Raw genomic sequence first — 24716 nt, forward strand, 5'->3', positions numbered from 1 at the left:
GGGTGCAGGGCTGGCCACCGCAGGGACAGCTCTGAGCTCGGCGTGGAGGGGGATTCCTCTGCTCTCCCAGGCCCAGCCCCATGCAAAGTCACCAGAAAAGGGGGATTTTCCTGCTCTGGGGCTGGAACCCCCCCAGTAAGAGCTGGGCCGGGTTGGGGTCCCCACCCGGTACCCACCTGCATCTTCTTGAGCTGCTGCAGCTGGTTGCGGAGGTCGCTGGCGTTCTGCTGCAGGTCGTGGAGGTGCAGCTGCATGTGCAAGCGGGTGATGGCCGTGGGCTGCCCCGCCGGCGTGCTGGTGGCGGAGGGCGGTGGGGGCGCGGGCACCGGTGTCCCCATGCCGCTGCGGCTGGTCGCTGCGGGGAGGGCAAGCAGAGGCTGCTGAGGGAAGATTCCCCACCCCGAGGGGGGTTGCAGACTTCGCTCCTCTGCTTCCCCGGGAAAGACCTCTCTTTCCCCACCCTGTGCTTGGGTCCAGCAGTTCTGGGGGGTCCACCCGCTCCCCCCACGCTGGCTCCAAGGAGAGGCCGCCCCGGCGCGGCCCCGCGGCGGGACGGGGGGGTCCTGCTCCTGCGCCCACCCTGGCACTCCCGGCAGCCGGGGGACGAGGCGCCGCAGGGTGAGGGGCTGGCTCTCCCGTCACTTACACGCTGATGGGGGGGTCCCGCCGTTGGTGGCTTCTGTCTTCTCGCTGCAATGAAAGAGAGGAGGGGAGCGAGCGTGGGCCAGGCGCCTCCGTCCTCTCCGGCTCAGGGGACCGCAGGGGCATGGTGGGGGGCTGGTGTCCCCCGGGAGGGGGCGGGAGCCCCCAGCCTCAGCAGCAAACAGCCCAGCTGGAGGCATCCCCCTCCCCACAGCAGGCCCCGGGGTCCCACGCCTGCCCTCGCGCTCCTTACCTGGGGGTCTCGGCCTCGGAGCCACGGAGCAGCGCGCTCTGCACCAGCCCCGTCAGGCTGGCGATCTGCTTCTCCATCGCCTCCATCCGCTCCCTGCCACGGGGGAGGGAGAGGGGCCGGGTGAGGAGCTGGCTCCGGCACCGCGGACACCCTCAGGCTTGTCCTGGCCTCACCCCCACCCACCCACCGGGTCCCCGCGAGACCCAGGAGGGACGCGGGGGAGGCGGCAGCGCTGCCGTCACCAGCTACATCACCCTCTTCGTTCCCTCTCTCTTCTTGCCTCCAGCCACCCCCAGTCGCTCCCCTCAGCCCCGCACAACGTGCTGCTCCATTTCCCATCCGTTGGCGCCGGGGCAAAGCCTTCCTCCGCTCTCCCTCTGCCTCCCCAGCTGCACCGACGGGCGACCACCTGAGCAGCAAAGCCCGTATCCGCAGCGGGGGGTTCCCCTCTCACCTTGTTTCCGTGTCCTTGGCCGGTCCAGGGGAGCCGAACCCCGAGAGCGGGCGGTCGCCGGGGCCAGGAAACAGCTCCGGCGGGCCAGAGGAGCTGGGGTTGCGCGGCTTGTTGACGGGGCTCTCCATGAAGACGGAGGAGCAGGAGTCCTTGCGGAAGGACTGGCGGACGGGCGAGGAGCGGCTGGGGGGTCCCGAGTAGGGGCTGTGCGGGCTCTGCCCCGGCTGCACGTCCACCAGCCGGCCGTCGGCCATCTTCTGCGGGGAGGAGGGGGGCATGCGGAAACCCAGGCCGGGTCCGTACGTGTCGCTGTAGATGGGCGCGCTGGGCTTGTACAGGCTGTCCTCCAGCTCCGTCTGCAAGGCGGCCGCCGAGTAGGTGCTGAGGGAGCGAATGGAGCCCCGCTTGTACAGCCCCCCCGAGTAGCCGAAAGGGTCTCCCATGCCAGCCAGCGACTGGGTGGAGGTGATGCTGAGCCGGCCCTCGTGCACCATGCCGTAGGGATCGGCGTACAGCCCCTCGTTCTTCACCAGCACCACGTTCTTCCCGGCCAGGTCCTCGTCCGGCTTCACGTCCCGGCGCTCCAGGATGGCGCTGGGGCTGGGCGAGACGCCCGGGGCGGGCGGCAGGTTGGAGAGACGCTCGCTGTGGTGGACGGGGCTGCCGGCGTAGGAGGGCGGGCGGCCGCCGCTGTAGGACATGCGGGAGCGGGACGGGGAGGAGGACTGGAGCACCGGCGGAGGGGAGCCGGAGGCGAGGTGGGAAGCCGGGGACATGTTGTTCAGTCGGCGGGTGGGAGAAGACTCCCTGGAGGTGTACACCATCTCCCTCTGCGGGAAGGGGCGGGGGTGGTCAGCACCGTCCCCCGCGGGCTGCTCCCCTGCCCTTGCTCTGCCTGGCTGGGATCCTGCCTCGCCGCGGACCGGGGTCCGCAGCTCTTGCGTCTCGCCCGGCCTCGGCAAACAGCAGCTCCCTCATTCCCACCCAGGAGCGGGATGATTTATTCTGATGAATCCCCTCATTATCATGTTTATTACCCTGCTCTCAGGCCCCAAACATCCATTCTCTTCAAGTCACACTTCACAACGCTGGAACCGGGCAAGACGAGTCACGGTCCTTACTCCTTCCACAAACACACGCCATTACCAGTCCCTCTGTCTCCATCTCTTTCTCTCTGTTACCGGTCCCAGCCCCATGGGAGCGCCCACCCCGGCTCTCCCCGTGACACCCCGGCCCCTCTTACCCTCAGGTCACCGTTGGTGATGTGCGAGGCTGGGAACGAGGCGTAGAGCGGCTCTTTCCGGTAGATTTTAATGATACTTCTGTCCTGGATGTCGCTGAAAGGAGAGGCAGAGCCGTGAGCATCCCGGCCAGGCAGCTGCCGGGTCCAGCCACAGGACAGCACCCACACCCACCCTTCTGCTTTCATGCCACTAGTTTCCTCGCTCGTGATGCTCTTAAAGAAAGGAAAATCAATCTGCAGTGGCTTTCTGAGCCCCCCAGCCTCACCGGACATCCTCCAGCTCGTAGAAGACGTTGCGCGACTCATCCTTGATGAGGATGGCCGTGTTGGGAGACTTCAGCATCCCCATGGTGAGCTTCTGCGGGAACATGTGGACAATGAGGGCGTGCAGGGTGTCCATGCTGCTGATCTCGTGGGTGATGTGGACACGCCTCGTCTCATCCCCGAACTGCAGGAAAAGGACCCCTGGAAGCAGAGGGAGCAGAAAGCGGTGAGATGTGCCCACGCCTCTGCTCCACGCAACGCTGAAGACGTGCCGAGGGCCGCGACGCCGGTCTGGAATTCTGTTCCAACTGCTCGGAAGCCTCTGCGCGAGCCCGACCGAGGGCTCAGGGACCTCTGGCCACCCAGCCTCACCCTGGAGCCGCGAGGCCGAAGGCAGCTCATCCCCTTCAGCCGCCCTGCGCGGCGGGCAGTGGCCCCCCTCCTCCTGGGGTTATTTGGGCAGGTACAAACCAATCCCACACCCGGCGTACGCCGGCATCTGCCCGCAGAGACGGGCAGAGAGGTTTGGTGGTGGCCAGGCAGGTACGTGCTGCCCGTCCCGGGGGATGCTGAGCCCCGAGGGTACCTGGCGATCGCAGCTTCGTCTGGCTGGTGGACCGGGACAAGGGCAAGCTCTGCCGGAACCGGTTCATCCTGTTGAACCCCAGGGGCAGCTCCGCTTCCGACATGGTTTCCAGGGATTCAGCCGAGGCGAAGGAGAGTTTGGCTTGATCGGCCAAGCCGGGCTGGGAGCCCTGGGAGTGTCGGGAGCTCCTTGTCTAGAAGGGGAGAGGGGAGAGGTCAGAGAGCTGCGCTGTGCCGCTCCCGCGTCTCCTCCGGCGCCCAGCGCCGGGACGGGCGGCTCGGGCGAGGCTGAGCCGCACCCAGGGGTGCTCGGTCCCGGCTCCCCCGCTGAGTCAGCAGAATGATGTGGTCCGGGTACGGTGCCAGCTCCAGGCCTCCTCCTCTAACCACGTACAGCCCCTTACAGTCCCTGTGCCTCCTGCCATTGCTCGCTCACCTGCCCCGCTTCGGGCTCGCAGCGCTCTGCATTGCAAAGCCTCCCGGTGCCACCCCGGGCGTTTCCGAGCTCCCCCGCAGCATCCCACTCGGAAGAAAACCGGAGCTAGCTAGCAGGCGACTGAGCCAGGGCCCGCACACAAGCGCTGGAATAACCTTAGCAATTACAGGAGGTTACACATCCATTACGCCAATGAACCGGCTCCCGGGAAACATAAATGCCCGGCTTATTCTGGAAGCAAAGCAGCGGCAAGGTTTATGGCTGCCTGAGCCAGGGGAAAGTAATAGGTTTGGGTTTATAGCAGTAAAAATTTAATATGCCAGGAGTCCAATTTCGCACGGCCAAGCTGCATAAAAGTTCAGGCTTCAGATACGGGTTCTCTGCACAAACACCTCGGAGCACGCAGCCGGGTTCCCTTGCCACAGGTACCCGCCCGGCAGCGGAGCGAACGCTGCCTGTCGATACCCCGAAATACAAGGCTTGATTTTCCAGACACATGTTTAACGGTGGCAAATCAAACGGAGAGAACAAACAGCTCCTGGGGTGTGGAAAAGGCAGCATGGAAGGGACAACAGCTCTATTTTAAGACCGAAAAGAAAAATCAATACGAAATTATAACAGCCACCATCATCATTTAAATTAGACATTAATTGGAAGATTTAATTAATCCTGTGGGGCGGGGTTTTCTAGGACTTGAAATGTTCTCCCTGTAGCTAATTGCTGGAAAATTGACTGCTTAGTTCTATCGCTGTTATTACCGCACACAGCACGCCGGCAGCGCCCGGGCCAGCGGCTCCACCAGTGCCGGCCACGGGGGCACGGGGGGCTTTGCCGCGGCTAAGGAAGCCGCAGTGAGCGGGAGATGGAGAGACCCGGTCTCCTCTGCCCCATGTCCACAGCACGCAGGTCTTCGGGGCGTAGCGGCCGGTTTTGGGGCTCCCCACCCTCGCACATGGCTTGCGGTCCCCCTCCTCCGGCCGTCTCGCCGCGCGGCGCCGAGCGCGGTGCTGTGAGCGGTGCGGCACCCCAGCTCCTGACCCAGGATGGGTCCTGGGCTGCCAGGGCTGCGCCTTAGCCCGGCCTTGCCCTCCCGGCAGCCCCTTCCCCTGCGCCGCGCCAGCGGGGTCTCGCCCGCCCCATCTCCATCCGCCCCACTGCGCTCCCCCCCGCCCCCAGCCGCAGCCCACAGCTGGGCTGGACTCAAAAGCCTCCAGCGCTGCCCTCCCCAGGACGAGCCTGTCTGGAGGAAATAACGGTAAGAAAGAATGGATTTGGCCGAGGGGGGATCGCTGCCTCCCCCTCCCCGTGGCGTCACCACGTAGCATCCTTGTTGCTAAGGGCTGTTGTGGTGTGCGTGCCTCGGCGCATCACCCCGCGGGCCCTACAGCCCCTATAGCACCACAGTCCCTATGGCCCCTATCGAACATAACACCTCAATGCACAGCAGTCCCTATGGCCCCTATAGCACAACACCCAACACACCACAGTCCCCACGGCCCCTACAGCACAACAGCCCAATGCACCACAGTCCCTACGGCCCCTATAGAACATAACACCCCGACACGCCGCGGTCCCTACGGCCCCTATAGAACATAACCCCCCGACACACCGCAGTCCCTACAGCCCCTATAGTACATAACCCCCCGACACACCGCAGTCCCTACAGCCCCTATAGTACAACAGCCCAACACGCCACGGTCCCTACAGCCTCTATAGCAGCCCGACACACCGCAGTACCTACAGCTCCTATAGCACAACAGCCCGACACGCCGTGGTCCCTACGGCCCCTACAGCAACAACAGCCCAACGCACTACGGTCCCTACAGCCCCTATAGCACAACAGCCCAACACACCACGGTCCCTATGGCCCCTATAGCACAACAGCCCAACGCACCACGGTCCCTACAGCCCCTATAGCACAACACCCCAACAACACCGCAGTCCCTACGGCCCCTATAGAACATAACACCCCAACACACCACAGTCCCTACAGCCCCTATAGCACAACAGCCCAACACACCACGGTCCCTACGGCCCCTATAGCACAACAGCCCAACACACCACGGTCCCTACGGCCCCTATAGCACAACAGCCCAACGCACCACGGTCCCTATGGCCCCTATAGCACAACAGCCCAACACACCACGGTCCCTACGGCCCCTATAGCACAACAGCCCAACGCACCACGGTCCCTACAGCCCGTATAGCACAACACCCCAACAACACCGCAGTCCCTACGGCCCCTATAGAACATAACACCCCAACACACCACAGTCCCTACAGCCCCTATAGCACAACAGCCCAACGCACCACGGTCCCTATAGCCTGCGGGACGGCTGTGGGAGCGGGGCGGGGGGGAGAGCTGCCCTGCTCTAGGAGAGCCCGGACCCCTCCTGCCTTCTGCCTCAGCCCCAGGGTGGCAGCTGACCTCAAGTAATTAAGCTCATCTGATGGAGCTAATTATGGCATCAGTCAAAGAAAAAAAAAAAAAAAAGGAAAAAAGGGCAAGATGGAAATTAATGGATTTTGAGCCCGGGAGGGACCGTTCTGGCCTGATGCTGGGCACAACGTGCTCTCCCGGCGGCCCCGCAAAGCCCTCGCCGGCACCGTGGCGAGGCCGCACACCCCCTCCCCGGCACCCCTCGCTGCAGGGGGTGCAGGACCTGCCGCGGCTGGGCACCGCGCACCCACGTTCGCCGGGCCAGCGCAGGGTGCCGGCGAGCTGGAAAGGACAGACCCTGCGGCGTGAGGGGGGACCCCATGTGCTATGGGGTGGGGGTCTCCGCTGGTTCTTGCCTGGGGCCGTTTGGGCTTTGCCGGGGGCGCAGCCGTGGGACCCGCGCCGAGCTTTGCGGCCGCTGCGGCCGTCCTTGGCCTCCAGCGGCCCGTTGACGAGCCATCTCCGAGGGAATTGTTTTTTATTGCTCTGCCTCGCTAACGACTTATCCCGCTATAAGATAATACGTTAACTGACAACGCAGCCCCCACACCCTCTGCCACCGGCTGGTGCTGCCGGGCCACGGCAGCCCCCAGGGCGGCTCTGCTTCCCCGCCCCGGGTCCCATTCACAAGCCCTTCCAGAGTAGCTGGGACCCCATCGCAGTCGCCAAGGTCATGGCACACCCCGAGCGTGGCGGCACCTGACGCTCTCGTGTGGCTTCATCCGTCACGGTGGGGGAGTCGAAAATGGGTTCCCCGATCCCTGTTTTGCTGGAGATGTCTGGGGGGGGCCCAATCCTGCCTTGCTGGGTGCCACCCTGGGGTGAACAGCGCCTGGGACCTGTCTGTGGCAGCGTCTGCGGCGACAGGATGGATGTCCCCTGCTGTCACAGGGGAACGCGTCGCCCTGCCGTCCGTCTGGAGGAGGGGGACACGTGGGGCCGTGGGTGCTGCCCCGGTCCCGGGGGCACGCAAGGCTCCAGTTCCCGGGCGCCTGCCGGGGCCCGTGTTCGGGGTGCGTGGGCTGAGCTTTCAGTCCCACGCAGGACAAAAACGAACATCAAACCCTCGTCACCGTCTCCAGAAGGGAAAGAGCCTCCCCCGAAAGCCTCGCCTTCCCGCCTGCTCACCGCATTTCAGAGCCCCGGGCGACCAGACCAGGGTTCAATGCTGGCACCCGCGCGCCCACCCAGCCGCACGCTGCCGGCTGCGGCCACGCAGGGTCCCAGCCCACGCAGGTCCCAGCTGGGGAAGGCTCTAGGGGTGCAGGATAAATCCCGGCTGCTGCAGCAGTGCTTTGCAGAGAGATGACCAAAACCCACCCTGGACCCCAGGAGCAAAGGCATTTTGCCCCCTGCTTCACAGTTATGCCCCCCCCAGGGGCAGTTTTGTCCAAGACCCCCACTCAAAGGGCTGGGTCTCCTGCAGCTCCAGAAGAGCCCGATGTCCCCTGCGGCACCCGAAACCCACCTGCGGCAGCAGCAAGGGGCTGGAGGGGAGGGGACGCAGCTCTCCCACTCGCTGTCCCTGCGCCACAGCGATGCCACGCTGGGAGATGACCCGTTTCTTGCTGAGCCAGCAGCGACAGCACAGGGTTAACACAGCGCCGGGCTGATTTCTGCCGCAGCAGCAGGAGCAGCAGCAGCAGCAGGAGCAGCAGCAGCAGCAGCAGCAGCAGCAGCAGCAGCAGCAGCGTGTGCTGGGAGCTCTCGGGGCAAGGCTGGCTCAAGCCCCCAGCTCAGGGGCAGCAGCGGCATCTCCCCCAGCCCGGGGGCCAGCAGCCTGCCCCACACCAGGGCGCGGAGCGTGGGGGGCAGCGGGCTCACGGGCAGGGCACGAAGGGAAGGCAGAGGAGCGCAGCTGCCCGAAAGCAAAACAAAAAGCCGGCCAAGGCCGCAGGGCAGCGGTGCGGCAGCCCCGGGAGCTGCTGGCTTTTGGGAGGGCAGAGCGGCGGGTGGGGCGATGGGCGCCAAGGTCAAGGCGGCGGCAGCCTGCCCTGGGGAAGAAACCTGTGTGCTACCTGCCGGGGAGCGGCTCCCAGCCCCCGGGAGCCTCCTGCGTGCTGGAGCAGGGGGAATCGGGCTGGTGCGGAAGCATCAGCAAAGCTTTGCAGCCGGGGAGGGCACCATGGGTGCTGTTTCAGCGGTTCTCCCAGTGAAAACCCACTCGCAAAGCACCCGGCTCCCCCCAGGCCCCTCCTGGGGAAGGCAGCGGGAGCCCCCCCCCCGCCGCCGGTGGGGACAGGAGCATCCCCAGCCCCCCCCGCCTCCCTGGGAGCCTTATATAAAAGAGGTGGGACAGGGAGCAGGGGGAGACTTGGGGACTTTTGTCTTTTATCTCCCCAGAGCTAAAAAAAGATACAATTAAGCGATTCTTTTAGCTCCTAGAGCTCCCAACAATCCCTTTACTGTCAGTGCTGAAGCAGCTTCATTATATCTGCCTGGCTAGATAAGGATGCTCCTCTCCTCCTTCTCTCCCCTCCCTTCTTCTTGTCCCCCTCCTTCCCTCCCTTCTTCCACACCCCTCTCCCCTCTCCGATATTACCTTCCCCAGCTTTGCAGGCTGAACGCTCTGGGCGGAGGGAGGGAAGGAGCCGAGGTGCCAGCGGTGTTTTGGGGGACCCGGCTGGGGAGTGAGGCTGTCCCTCTGGACCCGGCAGTGATGGGCACCGCTGTCACCCCGCTGGAGCAGGGGCAAGCAGCGGAGCCGCCCCGTCTTGATGGAGAGCTGAGGTGGCCGCAGGGAAGAGGGGGAGAGTTTAGGAGGGGAGTGGCGGGACCGGGGCACAGGGAAGGGTGGCAGGAGCCACCCAAGCCAGAGTTTGGAGGGAGTGGAGCTGGGAGAGCTGGGGCAGAGCAGCAGCTCTGGACCTCCTGCAGGGCACTTAAAAGAAGATAGGAGAAGAAAAAACAGGGAAAAATGTGTGGGGAAAGGATCCTGCTCCGGGATAGAGCAGGGCACTCTGCAGCTGTTCCCGCGCAAAGCTCAAGGCATTGGCAGCTCGTCACGCTCATTAATATTTCCACTCGCTTCCTAAGGACCGGCAGCAAGCCTGACCCTGCAAAGGGACCCTCGGAGACGGCGCAGAGGGTTTGTCACAGCCTCCGCCGGCACCTCGCTCCCACCCACAGCGGGCTCCGCGGGCGGTGTGGGACTCGATCTGAGAACAAAGCAGCCATTTCAGGCCCGTTTCTGCCTGACCTCTCTGTACATCGCACACACCAGCACTCAGCAACCTGCAGTGCTCGCGGGTGTTTCAGCCGTGGTACGAATATTCTTTGCAACAAGGAGACCGGGCAGTAGAAGGGGGGTCCCTGAGCAGCACCCTGCCGAGACGTGCCCGGGGCTCACGGCTGCACTTCCCTATGCCTCTTCCCAGCTCAGCCCGAGCTCCGCAGCCTGTCCTGGCAGAGAAGCCAGCCCCCCTCCCCTCCCAAAAACCCGCCGGGACAGGCAGAACACAGCCCACAAGCGCCGATACAGACCTGTACTCGCAGCTGGGAAGGACAAGCCATCGCCGTGCTCATGTCACAGGCAGCTCCCGGCCCCGAGCTCAGCCTCTCCCCAGGACCCTGCCGTCAGCAGGCGAAGCAGCCCGGGCTGCACTGGGCAGCCGCTGCGGGGCTGGGTCCGGCGGCAGCCCCCGGACCCCCCCCCAGCTCACGCTCCATCCTGCGCCGACGGCGGGGACGAGGCGCTGGGCCGCATTCGGGCCGGCCGGGCATCGCCCTCGCACGGGCGGACGGAGCCCTGCGGCGGTCCCGGGCAGGCGCGTTGCCCTGCCACGCTGCCGCCGTCCCAGGCCCGTCTGTTTGCACCTCCTCTGCCCCGCCGCATGATGGGGATAAAGGCGAGGGCCCCCTAAAATCCACTCCGGCCAGCCTGGGAAACAGCTGGCATGGAGCTGGCAAGCCCAGCCCCGGGCAAAGCAACGCAAGTGGTTATTTACCGAGTACATAAACCCCCAGCTCCAGCCCCTGGTTGGACACTGATCTGGATTAATTCCTCATAATCCCCTTCTCATCATTTAATCCAGCATCTGAACACAGGTCCCATCTGGTGGTGTGCTGAGCTCTCGGGATGGGCACTGGGTCTCGGCACCCGTGCTAAAGCTGGGGAGACCTCACCGGCCTCCAGCTGCGATGCTGGGAGCGGGGAAGGACATTTCAGCGTCATCGCCGTGCGGATGCTCCAGCGATCGCTGAGCTGTGCTGGGAGTCACCCTGGGCTCTTGCTGTAGGACCAGCGTGAGCCACTGCACCTTTCTGTGCCATCTCCTGGCACAGCATCCCTCAGAGCTGGCGCTGGGAAGAGCCGTGGGAGAGGGTAACAGGACCCCTCACGTGGGGCTCCTGCCTGATGCTTCTCGGACCCTCGCTCTCCATCACTCTTCTCCATCCCTACCTCTGTCTCCCTATCTAAAAACATGAAGTATCTATTTCTCTCAGCCATTACCTGCATCCCTGCCCTTGCCTGCGTGCACATCCCCTCGGGCTGCCGCTCAGATTTTGGTTGACCGGAGCTAGAGGGGATCGTCGCTCCCGGCGGCGTGGGGACCGTGACACCGCAGCGCTCCCTCCGCGGGGCAGAGCCAGCGTGCCGGCAGCCGGACAGGACAGGTGCTGGAGGACGAAACCGTCCGTATTTACGAGCCAGAGCTGAAGGGGAGCATCTCTGAAAGCCTGGCCCAGACCACTGCTCCCAGCCCGCACCATTCCCTGGGTAAATGGATCTCAGGAACAAAGGGATGGGGAAAAACAGCGGACACAGTCCCTTCGCCCTCGCCACACCTGGAAAACCCTTTCCATGGATGTTGCAGGTGCAACCCCCATCCCCAAACACACCGGCTCAGCGCTGCTTCTCTGGGCTGCTCTGGGACAGAGCTGAGCCTCTTCCACCCCATCCTTTAGGGAAACGTGTCTGTGCCAGGGGAGCTCGACCGGGAAAGCCTCTCCCTGCCGAGCTGGGGAGGCTCCCAGTGCCTGGGAGCTGGAGAAGTGGAGGATGCACCAAAGGGGGCTGGGGACCCCATCACCACCGGGACCCCGCCTGGGTGAGCGTCCCTTAGGGCGCGCAGGGAAGCGGGGACGGAGCCTTGGCCGCTCGTCTCTGCGCCGCCAGCGAGGGTCAGCAGCGAATAAAGCTGTTAGCAAAGCTGGGAGAAAAACAACATCTGTCCCTCCTGCAGCTCTGCTGCTGTCAACATTTCCAAGGAAAATTTAAATGGAAATTTGAAACTTTTTTTTTTTTTTAAGCAGCTCTGAGAACTGTTAAAGAAACAGAGGCAGGAGGGGGAGGGAAGGAGGGATTTCCAGATATGTGTCCTGCAATGTTCCCCCCCATTTCTCTGCCTGCCTGAGCCCATCACAACATCGGGGGGGCTTCAGCCAGGCCAGCCTGCTCCCACCTTGTTTGCTTGGGAGTCATTCAGTCCAGCCCTCAGGGAGGTGCTACCTGCCCTTCCCTCCCTCGGAGGTGCTGGGAGGAGAGCCCACCACCTCGGTCCCCTCCTGGGCCCCAGTAACGGCTGGAGGGGGTCCTGGCCTTGGGCAGGGCTGTGCCATTAGTGCCGCAGGGTGCGGGACAGTGGAGCCTTTGCAAAATGAACTCCAGTTCGTGTCTGAAGAACTCCTTCGAGACTCCCCAGCCTGCCCAGCTCACGGCGCCAGGAGCCTGGTCACCACCCAAAGCAGCTCTGACCCCTCTGCAAAATGAACCGACGCCAGCGCATCGCAAACCGCACCATTCATTCATTCATTCCTAACGAACTCCTCTCACCCTTAATTATTGATGCTCCCAGAGAGTGAGTCAGCCAAGAGCTGCCGGCTGTTTTGTAAGAGGAGCAAAGCCCAGGTAACAAGACACTTCCCCAGCAGACACCTCTTCACCTCGAGTCTGGCTGCAAATCCCTGCCGGCAAGCATCCCCGACCGGGACGCAGCATCCCTGACCAGGATCAGAACACAGCATCCCTGTCCAGGACCAGAACACAGCATCCCTGTCTGGGACGCAGCATCCCTGACTGGCACCAGAACGCAGCATCCCTGACCAGAACGCAGCATCCCCGACCGGGACACAGCATCCCTGACCAGGATCAGAACACAGCATCCCTGACCGGCACCAGAATGCAGCATCCCTGACCGGGACGCAGCATCCCTGACCGGCACCAGAACGCAGCATCCCCAGCCAGAACAGCATCCCCAGCAACCTGGGCATCCCCTCACCAGCCCCCCCAGCCCAGATATCAGCTCTCGAGTTCCAAACCAGTTTCAGACAGGGCAGCCCAGCTGTCCCAGTACTGCACGCACAGGGCTGTGGTGCCACCCTCCTCCCGCACGTTCCAGCTCAGGCACTTGCTCCCAGCGAGCAGGGGCCGAGCGGATGTGACGGAACCCCTCCGCACCCTTGTGCAGCGTTTCACACCAGCTCCACCAGCCAGGAACGCTGACTCCAGCAAAGCCTCCATGCAGGGAGGGACTTCCCGCAGCCCAGCTCCTGCCTGCTGAGATGGAGGAGCCAGGAGTTGCCCAGCTGGGAAGAAAAGGAGGAAAAACTGGAGGTAACTGGGACTTGAGCAGCAAAGATGGAAGAAATGAGAGGCCCAGGGTGCTCTGAGCATAATATAGGGATATAGTGCAAGTCTCCCCCATCCAAGGGGCTTGCGGCCTCTCCATCCCTGTCTGTCGGCCCCCACCTCTCTCCCCCCGCCTGGGTCTCGCCACCAAATTAAAAGCGTACCGCTCACGGCAGCAATAATTCATCCAACGTCTAATGCTCAACATTTTGTCAGGATTATCCCGATTAACCCAGAATTAATCCTGATCTCAATGTTAACAGGATTAGCGTTAAAATCGGATTAGTTTTTTAAACCGGACCCCTCGACTAAAGAAAGGGGCCTTCCCCACCAGATGTGCATCGCCTGCTAGCGGCAGCCAGATGTGAGCGGGAGCCGGGCAGGGGCTCGCTACCCTGCGAGGGACCCCACGCGTGGGTGAGACGGGGCACCCCCACAGCAAGCGCCTCCGTCACACCGGCACCCATCGCGCCTGCCCTGCAAAGCACACGAGCTGCCCGGCCCTCTGCGGGTGACGAGCGGGAGCCTGGCACTCGGATGTCGTATTTCCAACTAGAAAATACCCTTTTGCCCTCAGACACGGCCCGGGTGGCTCCGCGGGGGACACGGGTGGCTGCTTGCTCCCTCTCTGCATTTTTTTCCCCTGCCTGCTGGCACCAACAGCCTCCCGCCTTCGCCTGCCTGCTGAATATTTAAAAGCCTGGATCCTCTGCAGCCTCATGAATATTGACGGCCGCTGGTTGCCCGCCAAGGGGTCCCTCTTGGTCCCTCACCGGCCACCACGGGCAGCGGGGTCGGCGGCAGCGGGGTCGGCAGCGCCCGGCGCAGGGGAGCGGGGTGCGGGCACGGGAGAAGGCAGCTCCAAGGGCCGTCCCCACCGCACCGCACCGTCAGTCCCGCCGTGCTGAGGACTCTGCGTTCAGCCCCCAAAACACCCGCTTTCTCTCCCAAAGCACAGGGGTGGAGCAGTCTCGCCGCCAGCGGTGGGGCAGCCGAAGGTCCTGGTGCCCAGGGCGGGGGGCTGGAGCTGGGACCAGCCCCGGGTGAGGGGACATGCCGTGCCCACTCATCCTCATCTCCCGGCGCTGGGTGCAACCTTGGCTCCCACGGGCAGGGTAATCGTTAACCTCCCAGCAAAGGCAGCCGAGCTTTCGTTCCTGGAGTCGTTCTCCCCGTGCCTCAAACAGCCACGTCCAGCCGGGCATCCGTGGGGAGAGGAGCGTCAGCCTCCCCTCCGCGGGGAGCGGAGCATCCCTGCTGTGAGACCCTGGATAAATGGGTGGTGGGGGTCTAGAAACAGGCCTGATCCGTCATGTCCCCTGAGGCTGGGACGGTCCCGGGGGATGGATTATGGAGGGGTACGTGGCAGGAGATACTTTTGGGGCTGAGGGTGCCAGTGCTGCCCCATCACTGCTACCTCGACCCTGCGTGGACGTTCGCCCCAGCCGTCCCCTTCCTCACTGGCGCTGAGCAGTGGCCGCGTTTAATCTCTGCTCTCTGGCGACGCTGCCTTGTGTGACAGCATCTTCCAAAAATAAGCAAATTACCGCATCCTTCAGGGACGCTGGCGGACGGGAAGCAAGTGTGAGAAAGCAGCAGAAAGGGGACGGGGCGGGGGAGAAGGGACAAGCCCTTGCTGGGGACCGCGGGGCTGCAGCCACCGAGGGAGGGGGCCGGTGGACAGCAGTGGGGACGCTCGGCTTAGCAGCATTAGTGACAGGGACTTCACAGGGACAGGTGACAAGGCTCAGCTCTTTGGCATCTGCGGCGTGATCTGCTTTAACGGCTGTAGACAGAGAGGCCGGGCTCAGCTTAACACGTGCGGGTGCCTCGCGGGGGGAAACAGGCTCAGCGGGGCTGGTTGTGCAAAAAAACCCCCCAAAACCCCAACTTCAGCAGCAACAGCCGTCGGTAAACAGAGCCCCAAATCCGGGACACGGGCCCAGACTCTGCTGCAGGTCGTGCTGATGCTTCTCCCCCTGGGTACTCTCAGGCCAGTTACCTCGTCCCACCGCGCCTCAGTTTCCCCGTCCCTACAGTACGGATGCTACTCTCATCCCTGCTGCGATACCAAGTGGTGACAACACCCAGCACGGGCAGATAACCGAGCTCTGGAGAGCAGCTCCCACGGGCAGGTCAGAAAACCAGCAAGCGCTCCAGAAGCAGAGAGCCAGGAGGAGCTGGGAGCCGCTGCTCCCCCCCCGGGTACGCCCCAGTGCCCTCCTCTCGCGAGCGATAAAATATTACGCAGCGGAAGCCGGTCCCCGAAGAGCGCGGCGGACGCCAAGGCCAGCGGGAGGGCACGGGGAGGAGGGATGGTGCAGGAGCGGCAGGATTACAGGAGCTAAGCCTGCCTGGTATTTGCTTGTCTCCTGCAAGTAAATACCGCTGCCTGCCTGTAATACCGGCTCAGCAAACGCCTCGAGTCCCCGGCCTGCCGGCGGGATGGAAATGGCTTCCCACTAAGAGGATGCGGCGTTCCCGGGAAGCGCTGTGCCCTGGCCGTGCCGCCGACTCCGCTGCTGGAGCCCGAGCTGCACGGTTACGGCACAACGTGGCTGAGACAGCCCCGGACGCTTGTTTTTAAGATAAACATGTCCTGTCCCACTCCTTTTTCTCCCACATCCTCGTCTTTTTTTCCCCCCACTGGCTTTTGCTTTCGTCCCTTTGATGTCCTTTTAAAGCCCTGGCACCAAAGGAGCTCTGCCGAGGCTCTGCCTTCGGTTCTTCCCATTTTCCGCCAGCCCACAAGTGACAGTGAGGAGCCGGCCCACCCCCCGCATCAGCACAGCGGGAGCCCCCAGACCTCGGTACCGCCTCGCCGCTCTCCGCAGCGGAGCCCCCTCCCCGCTGCGTCCCCGGGGAGGGATGTGCCCCCCCAGCCAGATCCAGCAACGGGTCCCTGGAGCCCCCGAGCCCTGCAAACCGCGGGGCTGAGATGCTCCTGCCCTGGAGAGGCTGAGACCCCGAACAAGGCTTTGAGTCCCCCCAAAAGGGCAGGGATGCAGGCTGTGAGCCGGGAGGCGGCTTAGGTGAGGGAGAGGCGGGTGGGCACCGGGCTGCCCCGGCCGAGGGACTCGGACACCTGCCTGGGCACTCGGGGACCGGCGGCAGCGTGACAGTGGCCACGGAGCGGCCGGATCGACGGCTCGGTGCGAGCGCACAGCCCGCCCCGGCGGGCGGGGAGGGACGTCGGGGAGCTGAGCTCAGTCCAGAAGCGAGCGCAGGAGGCGCAGGGACGCGCTGGGGCAGCGGCTGCGGCAGCACCTGCGGACACGAGGGGATGCGGAGGATGAAACGGCCGGGGACAGCGCGATCTCCCGGACCCCTCTCCGCAACGACGGCACCGCCGCTAACAGACGAGAGCATCTGCTTATCTCCAGCACCGAGACCGACAAACACAGCGATGCGCGGCCCCCCTTCCCCCAAAGCCCGCGCCTGGAGACCCCCAAATCGCAGCCAGCAGCTGCCATTGCCTGTCCCCAGGCAGATGGGGGATGCCGGGGCGGGAGGAGAGCAAGTCCTGCCCTGCGGGCCCTTCCGCAGCAGCGTGCCGAGTGTCTCTGGGAACTTGGCACGGCCCTTCCCACCATCCCGTCCCCTCCGTCCCCCATCAGGGGCTCTGGCTGCAGCCCCCGCTTTGGCCAAGAAGGGCTGGCTCTGCCCCCCGCAGCGGAGGGGGCAGCTGGAGACGGACAGGGAACCGAAGGGCTCAGGACAGTTTTATTCCGGGGAGAGAGCAGGGGGGTGGGAGGCAGCTTTCCCAGCCGAAGGCCAAGCCCGCAGCTACAGAAGACCCCAGGGGACGCAGGTGGCCGCGGTGGCCTCAAGGAAGCCCCCAGCACCTGCTTGCTGGGACCAGCCTCCCCGCAGGGCTCTCCCGGTGCCAAGCCGTCCCCAGCTGCCTCTGGCTCACGGGGGTCGGGCAGCTGGGGGGCTCCCTCGGCCGGGAAGCGGAGGGGGCTGTAACCCGTAACGCGTTTGCGCCGCAGATACAGCCGGGGAAGATGCTCCTCCTGCCACGCGAACCCGCAGCCGCTGCCGAGGAGCACCCCTCTGGGGTGGGTGGCCCCTAAGGATCGTCCCCGTTTTATTTTTTGCTCACACAAAAAAAGGGGGGGAGGGAAGAGGCTTTCGTGCCTTCCCCCCCAGTGCCAGGAATGTCCCCAAGAGCACGTGGCTGAGAGCGGCCGGTGGGAACTCAGACAGCTGAATATTCGGGGAGCCGCTGCTCACACGCGTTTTATGCTGCAAGTACTTCAGGAATGAAAACTCGGAGCAAGTGCACATGTTATGCATTTTACAACTCCTCCACTCTCCGCCGCCAGCCGAGGAAAGCGCCTGTTTTTTCCACAGGAAGAGCAAAGCCACCGGAGACAACACGCCAAGGTCATCCAGCAACACGCCTGACCTTGAAGTGTTGCCACCGCATCCCTGGGCGAGGAGGAGGAGGGAGGAAGGGGAGTTGCGATGACATGCGCACTTCACCCTGCCAGACAATAGGGCAACTGTTCGCAAGGTGCTGGCAGGAGTCGCCAGGCAGGCGCAGACCCCCAGCGCTGCCCGGAGACGCCGGTCAGGGTCCCCTCCTTGCGGCCTGGGGGAGGTGGGTTTAGGCACAAAGCTCCCGGTGCAATAAAGCAAACGCTGACGCTTTCTCCCTTCTGCTGCTCCGGCAGCAGCCTCCCGACGGAGGGGCCGGTCGCGTGACGCCCCGGCGGCAGCGCAGAGGATGGAGGCAGAGATGCGATGGCCGAGGCGGGACAGAGCTGCCCCTTCCCACCCCGCAGAGCCCAACGCCAGCTCGACGACGAACTTTGCTGCCTGGCCCCGAGGTCCCTCGACACGCCAAACGTGAGCCGGTCGCTGGGGTCCGGCACGGCGTTTGCGTCGGAAAGCCCGCTCCTCCTCCGCAAGGCGCAGGCAGAGCCCGGCTTTAGGGAGCAGCACGCCGGCACCCCCCATCCCGAGACCCCCGAGTCGCCTGCCCTTGCCCATCGGCGTGGGGTCAGCCGGGGCTCTCCGGGGAGCGAGGGGCTCGGGAGAGGGAGGTGAGGAGCCCGAAGCGGGGAGCGGTGCTGGGCAAAGGGTCAAGCCCAGCGCCGATAAGCGACCGACACCCCGTGCGATGGGAAGCACGGCAGGACCCGGCGCGCGGCAGAGCCGCCGGCGGGAGGGACAGGCTCCGCTGGGCAGCTCTGGGAATCGGAGCATCCCTTGCATCTCCGCCCGGGAGCAGGCACCCGGACGGAGCTCCACAGGTGGATTTCTGAGCCCATCCGGAACAGGCTCTTTTCTGTCTTTTTCCTGGAATTCAGGTCTCTGCTGCAATGAAATAACTCTACAGCAGCAGGATTTAACGATGGGGTCATAGTGGTCTAAGTGAGGGCAGGACACAGATCCATCCCCCTCAGAGAACAGGTTTGTATCTGCACAACAGCTCAACCCAGAAGCGTAACATCCTTCTCACGAGCTTAAACTGCCGCTGAGCTGAGAACAAACTGCGTTGGCACAGGAATCCTCAACAAAACACCCAAGCTCCCACCCCCCTACACAGACACAGGGATGAGGCAAGGGTGGAAAAGTGCATGCATTTCAAACAGAAGCATGAAAAATCAGAAATACTGACCTTAAAGCTCCAGTAGTTGGGTTGCTAACAAAAAATAAAACAACAAAACAAAAGAAAACAAAAAAATACCATTAAGATTCTGGTTTGACTTTTGTTTTCCTTTTGAGAATTGTTGACTTTAGAGCGCGACATTAAACCTGCTCTCGTTTCTGCTTAAAGTCCCCTCCCAGCGGGTCGCTTAAGTTTCACGCTGCTAAGGGCTGGCGAAGGGGGAGCGGGGCCATGCAAGCAGGCGGGGACGGCAGCGGGCGTTGAATGCAGACCGGGGTGCAAGGCAACTGAAGCAGAGCAAAGCGGGCAGCGGGACGGCAGCCCAGCATCGCTACTGGAGTCACCAGTATGCCCACATACGATACGTGCCAGTCAAGCCGCTGCCCTGCGATTCGGTGCCGGAAGCCAGCATAATTTTCATTTTTAAAGGGATCTTCCAATCGCCCCTCTTCGCCCCCGCCGCCTCCCTCTGTTCGCAGCGCTTCCACCGGCGTCAAGCCAATGTGCTACAGCGAATGACAGGAGCTGGCATCGCATACAGCCCAGCAAGCTGGGAACCTGGGAGCTTCCTTCCCCCAGGTCACCCACTGGTAGCCACCGGGACGGGGCTGCAGCAGCCCAGCGAGTCCTCAGAGGACAAGGCAGGGACTGAGAGCGCACCAGGGCCGAGCATCCCCGGCACACCGCGCCGCCGGCCAGCGGCCGGCGAGCTCCCCGCTGCCGCGGGCGAAGCGCAGCGCAGCGCTGCGGCGCAGGGCACGCGCTCGGCACAGCGGCACGGCAAGCAGCTCCATCCCGCCCCGGCGCCGGTGCCCTGACGCCCGCACAGCCCGGCCCGGGCAGCAGCACCCCGGCTGCGGCAGCACCCCGAGACTGTGTTCGAGGAGGCAGCGTACCCAGCAGGAGAGAAATGACACCCGGTGACGAGAAGCGTGATCCACCTTGCTGGAAGGGGAAGCATTCTGACATCACCAAGACGCGCAGCTGATGGGTGGGGTGGAAGAACTGGGTGCAGGGCAGCTTTTATCCCAATGCTCTTTTTATTGGGATCGAAGTTCTTGGCTGCTCTTTCCTCCTCTCTCACACCCACCTACCACCTTGCTTTTTTACAGCATTTGTTTCCCCACCACAATCACCATGGCTGCAAACCTAGTTTGTTACTTAGAGGATGATATATTATTATTATTATTACTACTACTACTATTATTTTAAAGAGAAAGCAAGCTCCCGCGCCAGGCTGCCAGTCCCCAGCAGCCCCTGCAATGCCCAGTGCCTGCCAAGGAGTCGCCTATCGCAGTGCTCTGGGAGCAGAGGAAGGAGTTGCAATAACGTTAGACCATCGCAGAGTATTTATCCAAGGACTTTACCAATCCGCGAGCAGATCCGCTGCCGGGGTATTAACCCTCCCGCTGACGAGGCACACAGAGGTCTAGTCTATGCGTACAAACGCAAATTCACTTGTTAGACTCTTCTCAAGCGTCAGCAGGATGCTTTTATTCCAATTCGAGATGCAGTTCGCATTAATATTCCAGAAGACATCAGTAGACCCAGACCAAGTTCTGCCTCAACCAAACCAAAACTGTTTTAGAAGCGATTTAAGTCAAACGCGCGCAGCGTTTTCATGCAGCCGAGCCTCAAGGCACAAAGGTCTTTTCCAAGGGCACGCTGTGACTCAGAAGCAGAACCAGAAATAGACGTCCAGAGCCGTGATTACCAGGCACAATTAGATAACAACCGGCAGGATCCGAGCCTGTCCTGGGCGCGTAAAGCTTTTCCAAAACACCGGTACTGCACGAAGCCGGCCGCCGCACTGGGCGATCGACACGCCAACGGCGGCAGCGGCAGCTCTTTGCAGCCTGAGCGCCCGGTGCAAGGTGCCGGGGGCAAGGCACGGCCGGCGGCGCCGGTTCTGCCCGGCCGGGCATGGCGGCGTTGCCGCGCGCCACGCCGAGGCGCCTGACCCCAGGTAGAAGCTCAAGCCACCGCGGCCGCGCGCCCGGCGGCGTGCTCCTCCTCAGCCGGAGGAGCCGCGGGAAGGAGCGGCCACCCCGCTGCCTCGAGAGGCGAGCGGGACCGCATCAGCTCCCGACGGGTTTGCCGCGCCGCGCCTTGAGCCGGGAACCTCTCGAGTTAAGCTGCGCGGGGCAGCGGTTGTGCAACTCGTCCAGCTCCCCAAGGCCAGACCCCGATGCCGCCTCCCAGGACAGACTGCGCGAGGCACCCGCCATAACTCGCCGCCGGTTCCGAACGGACGGGAGGAAACCCTTCATCCCCTTCCCTCGCCAGACGCGCCCCCTCTAGCAGCAGGAAGGGGGCGAGACCCCCCGGCCCGGGGAGGGCAGCGCCTGCTGCCACCCGGTCCCTGGAGGCACGGATACGCCGCCGGCACGCCGAGGGGATCTCGCCCCCCTAAGTCCCCTTCGTGCTTTGACGGGCTGCACTGCGCCTCCGCAATGGGATTGGATATTCCGGCCAAATACTCCAAGCGCTGCCGGAGAAAGAGTTGTGGCCAAACCAGTCTGTCCCAGTCCCCAGAGGGGCCCAAACCAGTCTGTGGTAGGAGATGATGCTCCTGACTTTTTCCTCTGCGACTTTTTTTTTTTTCCCTCCACGCTCTTTATTTTGCTGTTGAAGAGTCTCAGTAATTTTCCTCACACCCTGATATTACTGATCCTATCTCGTGCCAGCCCTTGGTATGTATTTTATTTATTATTTTAGGATGACTGGACAGGCTTATCACAAAGTCCATAAATTACATCCCCACCGCACACAACCACTCCACATCAAACCAGCAATGAGCTTGTCTGAAGCCCAAGTGCCATGGGAGGGCATCAAGAATATTCTGGAAGAGATTTGGGCTGGTTTGCACGACGCAGAGCATGCGCCAGGACGGCACCCACCCTCTCCCAGGTCCCTGGGTCCCAGAAAAGCCCCTGCGCTGGGAGCCCCAGGAGGGGTGTGGGACCCCCAAGCAGAGCTCTGCCTGCAGCGGGGCTGCCGCCGCCAGCCCGGATGGGTAACAGGGGATGCGCTGCCTGCCCTGCCTGTACCCTGCCAAGAGGCAGGGCTGTCCAGGGCCGACAATCTGGTGCTGCCTGCCAGGGCCAAGCGGGCGATGGACACCACCAGGCAGACCTGTCGGGGCGTCCATCTGTCCTTGCAGGCGCTGCTGCCGCAGCGGGCTCAGCGGGAGCAGGGCTCAGCGCCGGCGCTTTGCCCGGCCCATCCTGCCGTTTGGCTCGTCCTCCACGCACCCCAAATCTCCCGAAGCAAAGAGGACGTGTTCCCCCGGCACGAGTCCCCCGCTCCGGGCACAGGCTGTGCCCGAGGAGGTGGCAGTGACAGGGGACCAGGGCGGCACAAGCAGCCACAGCCGCTTCCCACCAGCTCCCCCAAAGCCGGGGGACGGAGCAGCGACAGCCCGAGCGCTGCGCCCGGCTGCCCCACGAGCACCGCGGCCGCCGGCCAGGCTGGCACGGGTGGGTTTGTACAGAGAGGAGGGAGGAGGAGAGGGCCAAGGTAGAATTAACATATCGCTGGCTCTTCAAAAGCATCACGGGGAGATAATGGTGTGAGAGAGGATTTGAAGCGACAGCCTTGTTACAACCGATAAAGCAGGCAGCTCGCTTGCAGCAGAGCTGGGCAGAAGGTATGAAGAATTACAAAGGCTGAGATTATAATTACAATGAAAGTCATGTCCATGATGCTGCAAAATGATGGACTAGGACCGGGGGCTCCCCGCAAAGCACAGACGTGTGCACACGTGTGTGCGCTTAGGAGCTGGAGCACGCGTGCGAGCGCAAAATGGGGGCTGAGGTGCTCTTGTGAGCCCACGGCCATGAGGGAACCCACGCACACAGGAATGCTCGGAGAGATGCACCCGCATCCGCACGCATGCACGCTGCAGAAGAGAGGAAAACCAGAGCTGGGGGAACGTAGAGGAGAACACTTTGTAGTTAAGTTAAAAAAAAAAAAAATTAGTCTTTGTGATCGTCCCAGGAGAAGACCAGGAGGTAAATGAAATCTGAGCGAGTCACTGCCTTGACCAAGGCAGACTTCCCCTGGTTAGCAATTATAACACAAATCTGTTAGTGATTAACAAGGCAGGACCGAATGCGTCCCTCTAAAATGGACAGCAGCAGCATCCCCAGCACGCTCCACCGAAGGGAGGGACAGAGGCAGTTTCGTTGGCTTTTTAATTAACTCCTTTTCAGGAGTTCCAGTTTCTGATAGAGTCCCCCTCAGGCACAATGTCTTGACAAATAAAAATCTCCTTGAAAAATAAAAGTAAAGTGAACTTAATCTGTTTCTCCTTATTAAAGTTTTTTAATGCTTTTCAGCACGAGAGAAACTGAATTAAAGCGGAAACGGCAAAATGACAAGGCAGAGAGTCGAACGCGAACAGCAACCAGCGTGAAGAGTGATGCCGACACTGCGCGTTGCGCATGTTGCCGTCTGAGGTCCTGCGATTTCTCCGACCCGAGCACCCCGGCGGGCAGCAGAGAGGCCGGCGCGAGACAAGACGGGGCGCGGGAGAGCCGGGGCCAGTTCCCATCAGCCCGGGCTCCCAAGGGGCCTCGGTGAGCCATCCAGCCCAGACCCCCCCCCAAAAAGGGCACCAAGGCACTCGTTTGGCTGTTCATTTTTCAGACACAGGCGTCTTTAGGCGGGGACTTGGGTTTTACTACACCTCTCTGCAGTCGCCAGCCCAAGGAGGCTCCGATGGCCATCAAGAGATGTCAGCGGAGAGGCCATAGCAGGTTGCCACAGAGACCCCGCGGCAGGCGTCACCGCCGGACCCCCGGCCCGGCTGCGCTGCTCAGGACCACACCGTCCCGCCGCCGGCCCACGCACCAGCCTGCTCTCCAAGAGAGATCGTCAGCTCTCCAGCCGCAATTAGAGCCTTGACCTACAAGGCCGGGTCTCGGAGGCAGCCCGGGGGGTGTTAGAGCACAAATGCCCTTGGACATGGGTGGGTTTGTGCTCCTGACCCATTCCCAAGCCCCCTCCTTTCCCGGTGCCAATACAAAGCGCATCGGCAATGTCTCTTACACAACGCAGCCCAAGCAGCGACGCTGCATCGGGACAAACACTCTGCTGAGGATCAGCCACACAACCGCCTGCTTGGGCTCTAAAATCACCCTTCTGCGGCCTCCTCGTCCAAGGTCAGGGTCGCCTTTTGTGCTGCAGGTTCCCCGGGGTCCGGGCTTGGTGCTCAGCACATTCCCAGCCTGCTCGTGATGGAGGGGGTCCTCTGCCCCGTCGCTGCCCGGCCCCTGCCCCGGCAGGAGCACCCCCAGCACAGGGGCCGAGGGCTCCTCCACCCGCTCCCGGGGCGTGGGGAGGGCGGCCAGGGAGCGGGGCCAAAGGTTTTTTGGGGGGAAGGCAGGGAAACCAGGCAGAAGTTGGGCAGATCGGATTGCAGAGTAGCTATGGCAACGGCACGGCGTAGGTGGACCAACACAATGGGGACATGCAAGGTAAACCCGGCACCAAGCAGGCAGCAAGCAGGCAGCAAGCAGGCAGCAAGCTTCCATCCATTGTACACAGCTGGGGACCTGCCAGGGACAGCACCAGGATCCGACCCCCGGCAGTTTTGGGGTGACCTCCATCAGGTGCCTGCAAACCCAGGGAAGCTCATCCCTGCAGGCAAATCCCTGAGAAGGGCGCGGGGGGCCGGGTCCTCCGCAGGGTCCCCTGGACCTCTAGGACCTGCAGCACGGCACCCATCTCCCCGTGGGGCTACAGCAGCCCCGTCGCCCCACGCCGCGAGACCTGCCTCGCGCCGCAGGGTGCCGGGGGTACCAGCACCACGGGGTGCAGCGGAGGGTGCTGGCCCCACCCTGCCCAGCCAGCAGCAAAGCTGGGGGGGGGCAGAGGGCACCGACACGGCCGCTGGTGGAGACCGATCTGTTCTTCTCCGCTCGCTGCCTACCGCTGCCAGCACCGCCACCAGCACCGCCGCCAGCACCGCCGGAGCCAGGTCTGCATCAGCAGCGGGGACGGGAGAGCTGCCTTTCTGACTGCCGCAGCTTTTTGGCGTTCTCTCCCCTAACCCCGCTCAGCGCCAGCCCAGCACCGTGACACCGGGGGAGGCAGCAGCCCAAGGCTGTCTCGCAAGGACCCCCGAGGCGGAAGGAGCCAAATTTGCCTTAGGAACAGCAGGAAACTTTGGGCAGTGGGGCAGGGACAGATGCACGCGTTCACG

General features: G+C 63.1%; 1 protein-coding gene across 1 annotated transcript in view; it reads right to left on the reverse strand.

Moving 5' to 3' along the window:
• Positions 1-24716, reverse strand: part of SRCIN1 (SRC kinase signaling inhibitor 1) — a 44084-nt gene that overhangs the window by 12697 nt on the left and 6671 nt on the right. Inside the window, exons 2-9 of the mRNA XM_082010789.1 lie at positions 18518-18541; positions 3443-3635; positions 2859-3057; positions 2593-2686; positions 1350-2179; positions 896-988; positions 647-690; positions 177-355 (exon numbers count right to left, since the gene is read on the reverse strand). Coding sequence (XP_081866915.1) covers positions 177-355; positions 647-690; positions 896-988; positions 1350-2179; positions 2593-2686; positions 2859-3057; positions 3443-3635; positions 18518-18541 — 1656 coding nt within the window. The remainder of the gene's footprint in view (positions 1-176; positions 356-646; positions 691-895; positions 989-1349; positions 2180-2592; positions 2687-2858; positions 3058-3442; positions 3636-18517; positions 18542-24716) is intronic.

Source organism: Phaethon aethereus (genome assembly GCF_964289735.1).
Source record: "Phaethon aethereus genome assembly, chromosome: 25".
Classification (NCBI taxonomy): Eukaryota; Metazoa; Chordata; class Aves; order Phaethontiformes; family Phaethontidae; genus Phaethon; species Phaethon aethereus.